This window comes from Falco cherrug, chromosome 3 (genome assembly GCF_023634085.1).
Source record: "Falco cherrug isolate bFalChe1 chromosome 3, bFalChe1.pri, whole genome shotgun sequence".
Classification (NCBI taxonomy): domain Eukaryota; kingdom Metazoa; phylum Chordata; class Aves; order Falconiformes; family Falconidae; genus Falco; species Falco cherrug.
Window position 1 is genome coordinate 1,526,559 of NC_073699.1, and position 17,457 is coordinate 1,544,015.

At 36.5% G+C, this 17,457-nt stretch overlaps 1 protein-coding gene across 15 annotated transcripts in view; it reads left to right on the top strand.

The window, feature by feature from the left end:
* The window catches only part of PHF20L1 (PHD finger protein 20 like 1), a 61,503-nt gene that overhangs the window by 4,011 nt on the left and 40,035 nt on the right, over positions 1–17,457 (top strand). For 6 of the 15 annotated variants that reach the window (XM_055703720.1, XM_055703721.1, XM_055703724.1 and 3 more), the window contains exons 3-8: positions 5,752–5,923; positions 6,073–6,157; positions 6,943–7,031; positions 9,532–9,594; positions 13,245–13,452; positions 14,061–14,189. In XM_055703720.1, the coding sequence (XP_055559695.1) occupies positions 5,752–5,923; positions 6,073–6,157; positions 6,943–7,031; positions 9,532–9,594; positions 13,245–13,452; positions 14,061–14,189 (746 nt within the window). Of the gene's footprint in view, positions 1–5,751; positions 5,924–6,072; positions 6,158–6,942; positions 7,032–7,652; positions 7,744–9,531; positions 9,595–13,244; positions 13,453–14,060; positions 14,190–17,457 lie in introns of those variants that run through there. The other 9 variants (XM_055703723.1, XM_055703725.1, XM_055703727.1 and 6 more) reach the window with 4 other exon arrangements.

Here is a 17,457-nt window from a genome sequence, read left to right on the forward strand (position 1 = left end):
GATTAGAGGCCTGGACTGTGTGACCTGTGAAGAAAGGGTGGGAAAACGGGGCTTGTTTAGCTTGGAGAAGGCTTCAGGGGATCCACTAGCAGCCTTCCAGTACCTACAGAGATACCATCAAGAAGGCTTAGCCAAACTCCACAGTGGTGCGTGGTTAGAGGATACTAGACAACAGGCACAAGTTGAAAAATGAGACATTCGAGCTAGGTACAAGGAGAGTCTTTTAAGCTATGGGACAGTCAAGCAGTGGATCAAGTTGCCCAAAGAGTTTGTGGAGCCTCCAATGCTGGAGGTTTTCAAGACTGGGCTGGGATAAAACTGAGAAATTTGATCCCACAGCTGACCCTGCTTGGAATGGGAGGTTGGACTAGAGGCCTTCTGAGGTCCCTTCCAACTTGAATTATTCTATGGTCTTACACAAAAAACTGATATATGTGCACCCCCTCTGTGCCTCTCACTGACAAAAGGAACAGCAGTAAAACTGTACATAACTGCAAGTACGTGCCTATGTGTAAAACTGGTTTTTAAGCCTTTAGCTTCTACAACTAGGACACAGTCTCTGCAAAGCTGATGTTGTTAAAGATGTATCTCTTTCTTTGCCCCCTGTTTCCTTGTCTCTTGTGTCTCTAGCTTTCTACTGGTTGTCCCATAAGTACCAGATAATGCTTTGAAAAAGGAAAATAACAGGGTTGGATTTTTTGTTTGAGACCATAGTCTTTCTTGATCTAAACTATGTTAGGCAAAGAAGGAAGTACGGATACGTTGGGTACATCGTCCTTGTTACAGTTCTGAAATGGAAGCAGCTCGCTAAAATGTTAGTTGTCAGAACAGCAACACTTTGACTTGGTATATTTGATTATCTGGATGGAAATTTATTTTTTTTCTTCAGTATGGAGGTGATCTTACTTTGTGCAGTCCTTGCTTTGGATTTCAGTTGACTGGGTTACCTGACAGCGAGGTATTTGAAAGGGCTGTGAAGACTCTACTTTATAATGATATAATACAATACACACAGTAAAAACCGGGGAGTTAGAAATAGGCGTTCACAGATTTCACGGATACTGGAATACTATTTGTGGACAAGTCAGAATGGAGGGTTTTGGTTTTATATCCTTTATGAGGTAGAAGAAAAGACTTCTTATACCATTATTGTGAAGGCAGAAATTATGTGTCTGTTTCTAGATTTTGTAGGTGCAAATTTACAGACATTTTTGCAACCTTTTTTACAGTTTGAAATAACTTGTCCCACCTCACAGGGCAATTTACCAGTTCTTGGTCACTTTTGAAGGGTCAAAAGGAAGATGATGATGTAAAAATGAATAATACTGTCCCTGTGGCCATTAACGGAATTCAATGTATTAACATTGAATACATTGGAGAAAATGGTTCTTTTTTAGGCTTTTTTTTTACACTGTCAAGAAATGAAACGTGCAAATTTCCCATTATTTTTTCCTATAGAAATGTTGGAGAATTATTATTATTTTCTGATCAGTGTAAATTTTGTAAGCCATATTAAATTTTGCAGCTTTACAATAATCTTCCATAATTCTTACGGGTTAGAATCACTGGAACCTGAAAATGGAGAGCATGGAATACGTAAACTGGGCAGATACCATCAGCTAACATAATTTTCCTGTTCTCTCCTTAAAAAACAAGAACAAACCCACCTATAATTTGAATGAGACTTTATTTGGGATTATTAAATATTATTTCCAACACGCTATTAAAAAGCCACACCCAAAACTTGCAGGTTATTGTTTCTTTCTGCAAAAAGAGTACTTTCATTATTGACCTGGAGTGTGGTGGTCTGGTTTGGTTTTGGTTTTGTTTTTTTTTCCTCAATTTTTTGGAGTGTATTTTTCTGGTTTGAGCTGAACAAATGCTGGCAAATCTATATACTTCTGATCACTTAGTGTGGAGTACTTGCTGGGGGGGAATGGGAAGAATTAACCTGACTGGAATGTTGTTTGGGCTTTAGACATCATCATGCTTTGGCACTGTAAAAGTGATGATCATATTCCCCTTTGTAGTACTTCTTCACAGTGCCTACATGTACCTTTGCGATGGAAGGAAGTTCTACATAAAATTTCTCATGTGAATGAGATGTAACCATCTTCATATTATTCTTCTTCCAACAGAATAAATATAAATATTGCTCTTAGCCATAGTAGAAGCTTTCCTATACACATTGTTGCTAAATTCTGTAAAAAGGTATATTAAAAAATTTATGTTGCCGTTTTATGTTTCATTAGAAGGAAATGCATACTTGCCTTTGAAATAGTTACATAATTCTGTGATTTATGAAATTGATTATTCTTAGTAAAAGTGCAAAACCTATAACGCCAGAAAAATGTTTCTGTGTGGTGTAAAATTTGTAGTAGTAAATTCTGCAATATGTATGCTCTGCTCTTTTCCACTGTGGGATCAGTATTGTGAAATATTACTGTTTATACATATTTGTGGCACATTATGTGGCTAAATTTAGTGGATATTGAGACTCATAGCTTGTTGCTAAATCCATACAAAGTTATTTTTGTGTTGCATAATAACCCATTGTGTATAACTTGGGTGTCTACTATAGTTCAGAGGTCTGCAAATTGTTCCATGTCTGAGGATTGGAGTTGAATGCAGGTTTTGGCAGCATTCATCTTGCAACCATTGTCCTAACATCCATTGAAGAAACATGAATTATCAGAATAAAGCCGTTATATGATGATGTGATTATTGCAAGATTAAACTGTGCAAAACCAGTATCACTGGACTTTGATTCAGAGCTGATAATGACATTTTAAAAATAATTTGATACCAAAAATTGTATTTATCAAAGAGAAATTAATCAATAGATACCTGGTGCTGCATTTCCACTGTTGAATGATCCCTAATGAGACTTAATATTTTGCATATCACCTCTTATTAACTGATGTTAGTTTTGCTTTTGTATTCCCCCCCCCCCCTTAATCTCTTGATTCTGGGCTTGCAGAATTTTTCTTAAAACTATCTTCATTTTCATGTATTTGTCTCTAAACTGTACTCTGTATTTTCCTTCTCCCTCTTACTCAGTTTTCTCTTTCCAGGACGGTGTACCACGTTTTGCCAGATTATCCCTTCTATTGTCTTCTATGCACAGTACTTGGAATGATGACTTTGATGATGATGACCAGTGAAAGCTGCCAGCCATAACAACAATAAAAATGTAGCAAGGGAAATGCTATAGGGTAGCGCCGTAATGGGAACAGAATATTTACATTGTAGATGCATAGAAAACAAAGAATTTTATCTCTTGGTTGATGTTCCCTGAATTTGGTAAAATGGCCGTAGTTTTGCATCACTACCTGGCTGGCATGTGATAAACCTGAAATTTCCAACTGTAGTGAGAAAGAGCATCATCCTTCTTGTCTTCCATTTCACTACTACAGCTTCAGTGCTTGCACAGGAGCTGTCATTTTTGATCGCTACAAAGTGAGCCTCCTGTCCTCTTGCTTTTTTGGTTTTTTTCCTTCCACCCCTCTGTTAAATGCTTTGTGTGTCTTCCTTCTATTCAAAACGCTTGTGGGTAATATGGTTACTCACACACTTGCTGTAGGAACGGTAACTTTACTTTCTCCTCTGCTTTGCTACTCTTCCTGCTTTTTCTTGACACTTGCTGTTTAGATACAAGAAGTCTGAAATTGGAAAACTCAGTTCCAAAAAACTAGTAAGAAGTTTTATAAGAAAATTCCTAAATGTATCAACAGGTGGACTTGAAAGGAAAGCATCATCAGAGGCAGAACCTTAGGAAGGCCCTAAGGGTGACCTGCTTTCTTGAAGCCTTGTTCAAGTTAAACTAGGATGCTGATGATGGGATGTGGGTATTGACCTGGGAGTTTTACTTTCTGTTTTGATACATGTATCATCAGCTTCAGTGTTCTTGTTGGACTGTTCTTGTCAGTCTGCTTGTAATGGGAAAAGGGGGTTGATCTTGTTCCTCTGAAAAGTACCGTTGAGTTCTATCTTGAAAAAGATTTTGTTAGTAGGGTGGCAAATGAGAATCTGCGGTTTGAGACGAAGACATTGTGTGTTTTAAAGTTCAGTGAAAAGAAGTTGGGAACTTAAAGAATGGCTGTGAAAATATTTTGCATTTCTGAAATGTATGGGTGAGGGAAGTGCAACAAGAGGTTGAACTGTGTGCGTTCTGGTGTGAGGATGAAATGTGGCTGAAGCAGTTGCAGTAGTAACCTAGAAAATCAGGGAGTTTTTCCTCATTCGGCAGTTCCTGAGATACACAGATGTTGGGAAACTGTATGCATTACTGCAGCTGGAGCAATGAAGGAGCAAACTGAGATTGACACCTTTTGTTTTAATGCCTTGTTCTAGTCACCAGGAAATAGGGAAAGCCTGTACTTCCTGAGAACTCAACATAGTTCATAATCAGAGCATAGTGTTAAAGATTCCTTTATCAGCACCATCAGTATTTTGCAGAGAAAGTTTTCAAAATTGAGAATGTTGACAGGGTCCCTGTATGTGCCAGTTTTGTTTCTAGATGAAATTTGCAGGAGAAATGGAAATTTGTTGCTCAAGCCCTGATGTCTTACTATTGCTCCACAGTAAAACTTTCTTAGAAAAAACAGATTGCTTCTTAATGAAAGTGAAAGACAGCTGTCCTTTTGCTGTGCTCTTTCTTCTTAATATGTTTTGTTAACTTTAGACTGTCCTTGATATGAACTTGGGAGAAAATTTGATTAACTCCATTTTTTGGCGGGAGATTCTTTGCACTTTTGAATCCATTTGCATACTTTTGTGAAAGGCAGGAGCTGAATTCTGCCGCATTCCATTTTTTTCTGCATTCCATACAGTGAAAGTAATGGGATCTAATAATTTTTAGTGGAGAAAGTAGTGTGATGAAACCCGGTTGTGCCTTGCTTCCCTGCTACAATTTTGTGAAATATATCACTTTGGTGAAACAGGAATAGTAAGACTGAATGATAATCACTGAAGTTAAGAAGAATTTTTCATTCTTCCCTACAAATGAAATTTCAATGTTTATGGTTCCTAAACTGCATCTATGTCACACCCAGAATTAGATGCTTAAGACTCAATCTGGTTGCAGCTCAGTTGCAATTAGTTCTACTGAGCACATACAGGTTTTGCTAAGAGTAAAATCCACATGTTAATTAAGACTGACATTTATTTTAGTGCCTGTGGAGCTAGAGAGATGACTGCTAAAAATAGTTACTATGACTCAAATTTAATGGCAGTGAAATCATGGCAGCTGATCTATAAATTAGTAAGCTTAGAATAAGTAGGAATTCAATTGATTTCTGGGTCTGATTAGTTGCTTGGATTTGCCTGGAATCAATGGTATAGTTTGATGAAACATTTTGTATGATAAAAGTAATGAACGTACTCCTAAAACTATTTTATATCCTTTCCATCCCGAAGCAAACAAAAACTCTTACAGGATTTTGCTTTAGACAAACACAGGTTTTAAACTTGGTAAGCACAAACTTCTAATGCCAATTTCAAGCAGTTTTGGTTTAGGAGTTTGAGGCTTAATTTTGTGTATAATCTGACTGGGATGAAGCTGATGACATATCACCGATGTGTATAGATAACTCTTAAACTAAATGTTATACTACTATCAGTTCATTAAATACATCTTTTTCAGTCTTGAACTGTGTTAATATAACTTTCTGAGTGGTGATTTAAGCACTGTTGTATGCAAAAAAAACCCCGAAACCTTTGAGATTTATCAATTTACTTTTATCATTCAAGGTATCCATCTCGTATTGAGAAGATAGATTATGAAGAGGGGAAGATGTTGGTCCATTTTGAACGTTGGAGTCATCGCTACGATGAGTGGATTTACTGGGACAGTAATAGGTTGCGACCCTTGGAGCGACCAGCATTAAGGAAAGAAGGGCTGAAAGATGATGAAGAATTTGTTGTAAGTGGCACATTTATTTTGACACTTTTTTTTTAAACTGTCCTACTTGTTTTGCTATATTAAATCCCTCTAGCACATAATGTTTAATTCTTAATAGGAAAAAAAATGAAAATTATTATAATATTAATGACTACATTTGTATAAAATAGGATTTTAAACCTGGAGAGGAAGTCCTAGCTCGTTGGACAGACTGTCGGTATTACCCTGCAAAGATTGAAGCAATTAATAAAGAGGGTATGTATTCACAACTGGTGCACTGATAAAGACTGTTTGCATATGCTGTGCTGTAGCTGTGGTCTTGAAGTGACATGCATAAGAATTTTTCCTCATTGCATCAATACTAAGTGAAAATGTTTCTATTCTGCCAAATTTAGTAAGAGATTTGTCTTTTATCTGTGTGAACTTTAAAAATTGAAATTTCTCCTGGAAGGCAAAACGCTTAATGTTTCCTCAGTGATGAGAAGAACGTCCTGTGCACAGTTTTAAGACTATTTTGTACTATTGTTGATTTGGGCTAATACTGTTTTAAAGTTTTTGTAATTGTTTTAGGAATGGTAGGTCTCTTCTAAAGTTATGTTTATTGAAGAAAAAAATGGAAATGGGGAAATAAAGGAACACCTTAGATGCGATACATCACAATGGGGTGATATTTTTAATGAACCTATGTTGAAGTTGAAGGTTTTACTGTAGGTTAAAGCAAACAAGAATTTGTAAATTGAATTGTTTCCCTATTGTGGCAACTTAATTCATTGAAATAATTATGTAATATTTATGATCAAAAGTGACACAGTAGCCTAAACATGCTTGAAATTGTCCAAGGGGACAAAGAGCAACAGTGTAAAAGCAGGGCTTCATTGAGGCTGTCATTTATTTCTTCTTAAAATTCTCAGTCTTGACTGTAGGTAACACCTGGTTACTTGGTTCATCAAGCCTACAAAACATTTTGCTAAAGCTTTCACAGTAACAAGGTGTGTTTTTTTTCTTAACTACTCACAGTGATTACATCAATCCTTTTCTAGGAACATTCACAGTACAGTTCTATGATGGTGTTATTCGATGTCTTAAGAGGATGCATATCAAATCTATGCCAGAGGATGCAAAAGGGCAGGTAAGAATACTTCAGGTATCTCTTTGTTAGGTTTTATTCAGATTTTTTTTTAAATGTCTTGATGTAGTAAAAGTGTCATCTAGTACAACTAGTTTTAGATCGCAGTCTTTATTCTAGGTCTTGCAGTGCCTTGCTTCACCAGTTTTATGGATGGTGCCCCAGAGTGTGCTGCTCAAGTAGTCTTGCCTCTATCTGAAATGCCTGGCTGCTGTACACTCCATTGCAGACTAATTTGTTCTCAGAGTTTTGTCTTGCAGTCTACAAAACCAGTGGCATGCAGAGACTTTTTCCTCTGGTGTCCTTTCAGGAAAAAGCTTTAGCTTGTTAATAGTCTGTGCTGCTGATTTTTTTTGATTTTTTTATTTTTTACCTTTTTTTTTTTTCTTTTTTTTTCCTTCCTCACCCTCTGCCCCATCTCTTTTGTTTGCTACTGTGGTAGCTTTTTGCCCATGTGTTCCTATTAACATGACTGTTCTGTTGGGGGTTTTCTTCCTTGTGTCAGAACTTTTGGGGATTCAGACAGATAAATATTTCCTTATCTCTTATAGTGTCCAGTTGCTGTTAAAGAAGAGATGCCGAGTAGAAGTTGAGGGAGGCTGTGAAGTAAAGGACATGATTTAGTCACTAGGCTTATCCTTACTTGCGAAACGAAAACAACATCGAAAACTGTTACAAGCATTGAGTGGAAATGCCGTTGCATGTATCTTGCATGGTAACTGTATTTTCATAGTTAATGAGAAAATACTCCACTGAAACTATTAGAGACTCGGCGGCAATAAAATGTGGAAAAACTGCTCTTACTTGCTCTGTTTTCTTCAGAGTATTCCTTCTGACTTGGCAAAAATAAATAATTAGGTATTACTTTTGTAACCATCCATACTGTGACAAGGACAGATGGATAAAAGAATTGGCTTGAAAACATTTCTGTGTCCTGGCCTCCAGATTACAGGTAGCTGTATACTGAGTTTGATCATCTACGCAGAGAACATTGGAACTTTGTGCAGGTGATACTGCACTATTTAAACTAAATTTCCTTAAAGAGATTAAACCAAAATCTGTAGTCATGCTAGCACTGTCTTCTTGCTGCAGTCTTGCAATAACTGTTGAATCAGTATGTAATATTTCAAACAATACTTTCAGTATGACAGTAAGTTAGCAGGCTAGAGTATTTCATTTTACTTCATAAAAAGGAAAACTTGGGTAATGTGATTGTGACTGAACTGAGATAGCCCTTCTGTGACAATGTTAAGAAGTCCAGTGCTTTTTCCAGGGAGCTATGTTGTGTCTAATCTTGAGTTACTATTCTTTGGCCACAGGCATTTTCAGCTTTAAAAAAAAATAGTAACTCTATTTCTTAGTAACCATTTTGACATCCAGACATGCTTGGTGGCAGTCCAGCTCATCTATTATTTCTGATTTTTCTCAGTAGTTACGTTGTCAGTCTCCTACATCTCAGGGGTTGGATGTGGGTGGCTTCAGTAAAGTCTCGAGAAAGAATAAGGGGGCCAAATTTACACTTTAGGATGGGTTAGAATTTTTAAGTTGTCTTGTAGCAAGAACACCACCAATTATGCTTTCTGTAATGCTAATTGTTACTAGTCATAGGTTTTCATTTTGAAAAATCAGAGATAGGTATGAAATTCTGTAGCTTTCAAAGGCAGAGATACTTTTTTTCTGCAACATCTACATCATGCTGTGGGTAAAATGTTTTTCAAAGTGTTTTTTTGTGGTATTTAAGAATAAAAGCGCAATCTTAAGATTTTGTTTGAAAATCAGGTATCTGAAACTAAGCTTTGTCTAAGCCTAGAACTCAAATGGATGTTTTTTGCTTTTTTTGCATTTATTATTTTATAACAAGACATTTACTAAAAATTATGTAAAGCTTAAAAAAAAATGCCAAGACTATAACTTGATTTGAAAAACAGTGGAGCAGACAGATCCAATGCTTCATGCTTAATTTAAACCTATCACTTGGTTTTTTGTCTGTTTCCAAAGCAAAAAAAATAAAATCACGAGATGGGTATAAGCTTAAGATACCTCAAGTTCCATACATTATCAAATTTAACAAATTTAAGTTTGGAAGGTGTGTGCTAAGCATGCAAAATTTAAATTACATGGAGAAAGAGATATACAGAGTAGTTAATTCTTTGATTTGAGCTTAGCATGTTTTAAAGGAAGAGATTGTGAACACTGCAACACAAACTATTTTTGAGTTACAGCAGAAGTATACTTTAGTAAGACTCAGCTGTGAGGGTGGAAAGGCAAAATTTTTAAAGAGTGGAAAATATTTGTGTGGTTCAATGCAATGGGACTACAGGTTAGGTTGCTGTGCAGATAAGCGCAAATTAATTGAAATCACACAGAAATGTGGCTAACAGTACAGAGAGAAAACAAAGAAAGATGGGGATATTGAGACTGCCCTTATGAGAGCACATATGAAGTATTTGGATAACTTACTTTTTCTGTTTCATGTTTTTTGTTTTATCTTCGATGTAATTAGGCGCGCGAGAGGGAGCAGATAGCGCCGGAGCTGAGATTAGTGACGGAAATCGAACCAAAAGAAGTGAGTTTTGAGGAGGGTTTTGAAGGAGAGGGAGGGGACTTGGCACACAGGAAGAGGAAGCTGAGGAAAAAGCATGGATTTGCGATTGGGACAGAGGAAAAAAGAAGATGTGACAGGAGACAATGTGAACCAAGATGTAGGTGGGGCAGACTGTTTAGAATTGAAAGGTGAGGGTAAGGAATGCAGGCTTGCTGTGGAATCAGCCAGTCAATAGATTGATGATGTGTTTTATATATATATGTGTGTGTGTGAATGTGTGGGAGTTGGGAGTTGTGATGTGTCAGGAGAGGAAAAACAGCTGAATCTTCTAGAGAAGCAGCAAGGTGGTGGTTGTAGCCAGGTGAAAAGAGGACAGTGTGTGTGTGAATTCTGCTGTTGGCGCAAGGGTTGGATTTTAGGAATGATGCTGGTTTTGTCTTCCCACTGTTGCAGGCTTCAAGTTACACAAAGGAGTATTTTAAAATACAAGTGTTTTGGCTAATTGATGTGTAAGGCTGTTGGGTAATTCCTACTAACTTATTTCTTGATTGTGCAATTTTCTGTGCTTTGATTTATGAATCCAAGTAACATAATGACAGTTTTCCTCAGTAGTGATAAAGTAATGTTTTGTCTTCAACTGCAGTGTCCCATTACTTCTTTCCTGTCAGTTTTCTCAGCTTACTTGAAAGGTGAATTTTAGTAAGAACAAAAAAGAAGGAAATACACATTTTTATTTTTTTATGTTACATGTGTAAATGAGAAACTCACTGGGGTGAGATACCGTGGAAAATGGGAAATCAGGCTGGATGGTGAAGAGTTACAGAACCACAGCCAGTAGAGGGGCAATGTCAGGACACAAAGGAGAAGTAGGGAAAACTTCTTAGAGGATTTTGCTTTTACATTTTTAATTTCTAATGTGTTCATATGTGGGCCCTTGGATTTGTGTATACTGAATGCTCTGGGGAAAAGTGTTGCTATTAAAGGTTTGCAACTAGTTTCTGTGGTATCTATGATACTTAGTTCCATGCTATTATGGTTGACAGAGTCTTAATCTTACAATGACCCTGAGACAGATTTCAGAATCCATTGTGCTTTAGGCTCCCACTGTTATTCTTCCATATTTTTGTTATTTTTTTCTAAAAATTCTGAAAAAGGCACAAATGTATCTTTTTGAAGGAGTTCCTGTGCTCTTCAAAAGAAATACAGCCACCTTAGCATCTTAGATGCTAAACAGTTTTCACACATCAGAAGCTGTGCGGCCGAGCAGTTGCTTAGCAGCAGTTCAAGGTTAAAAAGCAGGAATTACCTGTATCACTTTAGCGCCTAAAGGTTTACCCCAGAGCCTAGCTAACAAATGGACCCACAGAGTTTCTGGCCAATTCAGAATCTCAAAATTGTTGAGGTTGGAAGGGACCTCATGAGATTTAAATTTATGTGTTAATCTAGGAAAAAAGTATTGCTATCCCTGTAATTAATGTCTCTGCTCTGACTTCTGAATGTTTAACTTTTGTTTGCTTCATCGTTGTATGTGTCCTGCTACCCTTTGTAAGCTCCGTGTCTTAAAGAGAGTACACAAACAATGAAATAAAATGCAAACAAAACCCTACTTCACTTTGCACCAGAACAACTGCTGTTAAACAGGACACTTAGTTCAGTGTGGTCCTTGAAGCATGATGTCTTCTGAAATTTTCTGATTTCAGGGAGGCTAGTTTGACTGAAAAAAAAAATGCTGTTTAGAAGCTCTGTTGATGCAGGCTGCACTTCCTTTGCATCCCGCCTCTATCATAAGATCCAGGCTCCAGCCGCGTTGCTGATCCTCTTGGCCAGGGTACAGTCTAAGGCTTCTACTCTCAGGTCTCCTAACTCCTCACCACCACAAATAGCTCAATCCTTTTTTTGTCCTGCTGGATGGGCAAGGCTCTGGATGGACTGGAGCTAATGTGTGTGCTTGTTTTGGCTGGCCAAAAAAGAGGTATGTGTGGTTTTGGTTGACTGTGCAGCTGGCAGTTAGACATGCTCTTTGTGGCTGGCATGTCACCAAATGGCCTTGGTAGTTGCCTGTTGTGTAGGCATTGCCAAAGTACTTCCAAACTTTGCTGCTGCTAGCTAGAGTGTATTGCATTTAGAGTAGCTTGCATTGACAGTTTGGACACAGAACACTTTTATCTTAAAGGAAACTAAACTGTTGGTACATAGCTTGACGCGACGTAGAAGCTAACAAGTGTAAAGCAGTGATTTAAAAGTGTTGAGCTGTGGACAAAGAAAAGTGTTAATACAAGTAAAAGCAATGCTTTGTATTTTGTGTTATGCTTTTCTTGTACATCAAAGGTGACAAAGAAACCCTCAGTAGAACAGAAATTTGAAAGACACATAATACATAATGAGTTGGAAAAACTTGCATAGAAAGAAGATTTATAAAATTCCGATACTTTAGGTACCTTGTTTGATAACATAACAACAGGGAAACACTCCAGAATAAAATATGGTCTGTCTAGAGTTGAGGGGGAAAAAAAAGATATTACGACTTGTAAGGCACTCGTGTGAAACTAGGCAAAAGATAGCCTTTATCGTACCTTTTTTATATGTGGTGGTACAAATCTGCAAATAGCCTTGTAGCCAAATTGCCATGTAGTAAATTAATATTTGTTCAGAACACTCAGATGCTTAATTCTTACCGGTGGAGGCTGAACATTGCTATTGCTTTTTATATCACATATAACTTCTCCATGGAAAAATTCTGTACCTTCATGTTATAGAAAATTTGAAAAAATACTTTGGTACAAAGGATCAAGTTAAAATTTGATCCCTGATGCTCCAGAGACATAAGGCAGGAGTCTGATCACTCCAAACTAGTGGAAAGAGCTTGGCTCAGCCTTGGAAGTATTTAGTTCTCTCCGTTGACTTACAGGGTGGCTAGACTTCATCTACATGCTGAAAAGTAGATTAATTTGGGCTGTATGTTCTGTTGTTCACTCTTTGGATGTTTCTGTATAGTCAAACAAGCCATTAGCTACAGTGACACTTTTATATCCTTAAATGTGGATGTGAAATTCAGTCATATGATAGAAGACTTTACTGAGATTATCGAATGGAATTTGTAATGTAGTACAAAGAGAGTGCTATCTGTAATTACTCTAGAAACACAGATATAATAAGATAAGAGTTATCCCTGCTTTATCAGTTTAATTCAGGAAGACCTCTGGCTGGACCATGCTTTTAGTTGATTGTAGTTTTGTATAGTGTGTGTGTATATATATATATATAATATATATATATATATATATATAAAAATTCAAGCAACAATGAAATTGGTGTATTTCACAGTCAGAAGGGTAAGAAAAAAAGTCAGTATTCAGGGTTTGGGAGCTCTTGGGTTTCTAAGGCTATGACAGATAAGAGGTGGCAGGGAACGTGCTGCCAGAATTCTATACACAGTGATTTTTTTGAAGTTTTTTTTCTTTTTGCTTTATATCCATGTGGTATACTGATAATACTTAAAGTTTATTTAGGCAATTTAGGAAACTCATTTTACCGCTCTTTGAGTAGTAGCCATAAAAATAAATTTAACTACTCTTGAACATTTCTAGATGAAATTTCACTGCCTTTATAAGTATTCTATTTGAGTCTCAGGCACTTTTTAATACTTACTTACCATTGTTTCCTTTTTGGAGGATTGGATAGCTTTGGTCAAAGCTGCTGCTGCAGCAGCAGCCAAGAACAAAGCAGGAAGTAAACCTAGAACCAGCGCAAACAGCAATAAAGATAAAGAGGACAGAAAATGGCTAAAAGTTCCTTCAAAAAAGGAAGAAACCTCAACTTCTACAATCATGCAGGAAGTCCAAAAAAAGGAAGAGGAACCTACATCTAGTGACACATTTGGTAAAAACAAGTTGTATACAATAGCTTTAATGTCGAAGTAGAATTTCTGTTGATAATTTTGGAATTAAGTAATAACAAGTATTTTTAGAGAAAGATGTCAAATTTGTTATTATGATAACTATGATACATAACATAAATCGGTTCAGAAACTATTTTTATTAGATAATTCCATTTCAGTCAGCATTTACTACTTGTGCAATACTTCTAACTAGCTCTAACAAGAGCAGAACATAGCTTTTTTTTCTAACGACTGTTGTATGCTTTTGTTTGTATTCCTGTATCTTCTGTTATCTGAGAATCCTTGATGTTGTATATATCCATATTCAGGGATGTTTGAAACTATTTCTGGCTTGATAAGAATTGTTCTTTTTAGTAGTCCTTAATACAGATTTCTTATAATGTTGAGTAAAAATTACAAATTTTGAGGTAATCTACATCTAATGCTTCAATGTGTAATACTAAATCTTCAGAATGTGTCATTTTCATTTTTTAATAGAATTTTAAAGTTTCTTTGCAGCATTCTAATAACTCTTCTGAAATAATTATTTTGGGGAGTGTTAAGGATTTGTGAAATGTGAGTTTATTAGATTTCTCTTTTGTTTTAAAAGTAGGATTTCCTGTAGTGGATGTTCCAAAGATGACCTTTGTGCAGGCAGAGAGCACGTTATCACACAAGAGGAAAAGTAATCTAGGCAACTCATTTCAGGCAAAGAGAGCTCGTCTTAACAAGATCACTGGTAAAATACTTCTTTTGTTGTTGAATTTTTTCTTTTTTAGTTTAATGAAATATACATGTTTATGTACAAAGTACTAAAGTAGATGGCTAAAAAGACATTCATGAAGCGCATGTTCACTACAGTCTTTTACTTTGGAATTTGAGAGGAATCTATAAATGGTAATAAAATCTACCTTGTTCACAAATCTACCTTGTTCATAAATTTAGAGAATGGTCTCAGACTTGACTTGCTATTTTTAGCTTTTTAGGAAGGTAACCATCCTGAACTGATGAATTTTTTGAGTATATTTTAACTTCGGATGCACATTGTTCTTCATTATTGGGTGATTTTGGGGTTTGTACAACTTCTTAATGTGGTTGTGATTTAGATACCACCACTATAAATGAAAGGTTTTGTTAGCTGTGGAAAAACTATATGTTTTGTCATAGTATCTCATAAAGTAAAACTGTTGCTGAAAAGAGTTTATGGTATGGCATTTAAAAGTATACAAGCCTAGCTATAAATCAAAGCAATGAAGATCTGAAATGTTTGCGGGTTTTTTTTGGTGTCTAAGGTATTCATTCCCTACGTTTATTACTCACAGGTATTAATGGAAAACAGGTATACAGCTTTAGAATACATTTCATACAAAACGAAATGGAATAATAGATAATTGGTCTTATCTTTAAAAATTGAAACCCACATTTTATTCTAAACATTAATATTAAATTACTTAATTGTGAAAAAATATTTCAATTTATATCCGTCCTCCCCCATGCCTCCCAGTAAGCAAACTGTGGTGTCAGCATTGATCCTGTCAGTATTTAGGATGAGGTAATATGTTTGTACCTGTGCTGGGAAAGTATCAGATGCGTCTCAAAAGCTGGGTGGAAAAAAGGTATGAAGTCCCCCCCCTTAACAGAGGGGCCCTTGGACAGATGGTAAGATAGAAATTCCACTCTTTATTCTAGTAACTAATACTTCGTGTGAAGTCTGGCAAACTTTTCTGTGCTACAGGGGAGGGTTTTTTTTTCCTTTGGTTGTTTTTTTGTAGTACATAGAATATGGTCATTGGTCATTCATACAAAAAGTCTTACTTGTTTCTGTAAGATAAAAATAACCTGATTGACAAACCTGCACGATCAGGTTTTTTCAGACGTCTTTTGGCTGATCCAACCTTTCATAGGTCAGCAGTGAAGCATGTTTAGTCACTTCTCTTGTAAGTGTGATTCTGATTCAGTCTCAATTAGTACTTCAGTCTAAAAGAGAAAATAAATTAAAAGGGCCAGTATGGAACGTGATATGATATGAAGGAAGCAGTCTTTAGAAAAAGCCATCTTATGCCTCCAGGGTTTTCTTTCCTGAAAGGCTTCGTATTTGGTGTACCAAGTTTAGTTAACAGATGCCTGATTTATCAGCCTCGTTTCTACTTTGCTCATGCTGCATACACCCTCAGTTAAGTCCCAATTTAATTGCTGTTGTAAGCAGTAGATGTATACAATATATATATATATATATATATACTGGTGTTAATACATTTGAAGAGCCCTGTTAATTTCTTCCCAATAGCAATTAGTTGCAGAAGATACCAAAAATACCTGAAAAACTCGTAGCTCTAGAAATTATATTTTTCTGTGCTTGTGGATAGATGCTCCTTTCCTAAGGAGCTTTATGAGAATAATAGCAGTTAGACTGGCTTATTTAGACTGAGCTGAATAATCAGAAAACACAATATTGCAGCCGTTGACTGTGTTATCATTCCAAAAACAGTGTCTTTCTGTCTCCATGAAAACATACTCTGCGAACATAGAATGTTATCTTTCAGTGAAAATGAATTAATCATTTAATTGCAAGATTAAATTTGCCGTGCTTGGTAGTTACTTTGTGTAACTCTTTTCAAATTAACACACTTCTGCAGCTCATACTGTAGTGAGGACTTTTTTATAGTTGCATGTAATGGAGTATTTTGAAAATGTAACTGCTGGTAATCAAATTTTCTTTTGCTACATGCTTATTTCTTAAGCTTGAAATACTTGTAAATTGTCATTTTTGTCTCCAGAATGAGCTTTTAGATATGAAGGAAGGTTGGGAATGATGCTGGTGTACTCATCAGAATGGCTACAAAAGAGACATAAAGGATTGTAGCTGTTAGGAAAACATTAGTTTACAAAGTGCCTTACGGCTGTATTGGGGCAACAGAGCAAAACCTGTGGTTGTAGGAGACTGAAGGGAACTGTTTTCTGGATTTCAATTCAGCATTCAGTATTTGTTGCAGAAGGTTCTGCTCTGCCACAAGGGCCACTACTGCATCTGGTGTCCTTTCTCAACATTTAGCAAAATAAAGTTGATTCCTTTGTGCATTTTTGTTCTGCTGCTGCCACTAGGGGAAATCACATTTCCCAAAGGTGAAGGATGTCTCCTGCTAAGCATGTGTTAATGTTGTCTTCTAGTTTTTGCCTCTGCAGTGCTTGCTTCCACATCTGCTGCTGCAGCGTGGATACCTAAAAGAACATCTGCAGCAAGCTTACAGAACAAACCACTTCTGGTTCATTATGCCACCTCATATTTTTTATTTGTTACATGCTTTTACGGACAGAGGATGATGAACCTGTAGTCAGTCCTGCAGCTGTAGTAGCTTGTAGACTTTTTTTGTATTTCTACAGGCATGGTGATTTCTTAGAAAGATATTTAATGGAGTAGAGAAGAAGGGTATAACAAGGGTTATGTATCACAGGTGTGACTGAATCTAGGTTCATTTCATGGCTTTGCTTTCTGAGCACTGAGCATCTAGAAAGAAGTAAAAATCATAGAATTATAGAATGGTTTGGGTTGGAAGGGACCTTAAAGACCATCTAGTTCCAACCCCCTGCTGTGGGCAGGGACACCTTCCACCAGACCAGGCTGCTCCAAGCCCCGTCCAGCCTGGCCTTGAGCACTGCCAGGGATGGGGCACCCACAGCTGCTCTGGGCAGCCTGTGGTATGTATAACCACAAAAGCCCCCTTATAGACTGTAGTTTGTTGTTTAGTATTTAAAACTCTCCTTCACTTAATTTTGCAAATTATTTTATGCTTTTCATTTTAGATGTATGATTGTCAATATAAAGATCATTGCTAATTTTGCAGCTTGATTTAAACAGTATGATTCGAGTCACAAATGTTTATTTAGGTCCATGAGACCTAAATCTTTTATGAAACCAAATGCAGAAATATTTTTACCTGATAAACTTACTTGTATTAATGTAATAGGGCTAAGTAAGTTTCTGCTTTTCAATTAACCTATTTAGCTGT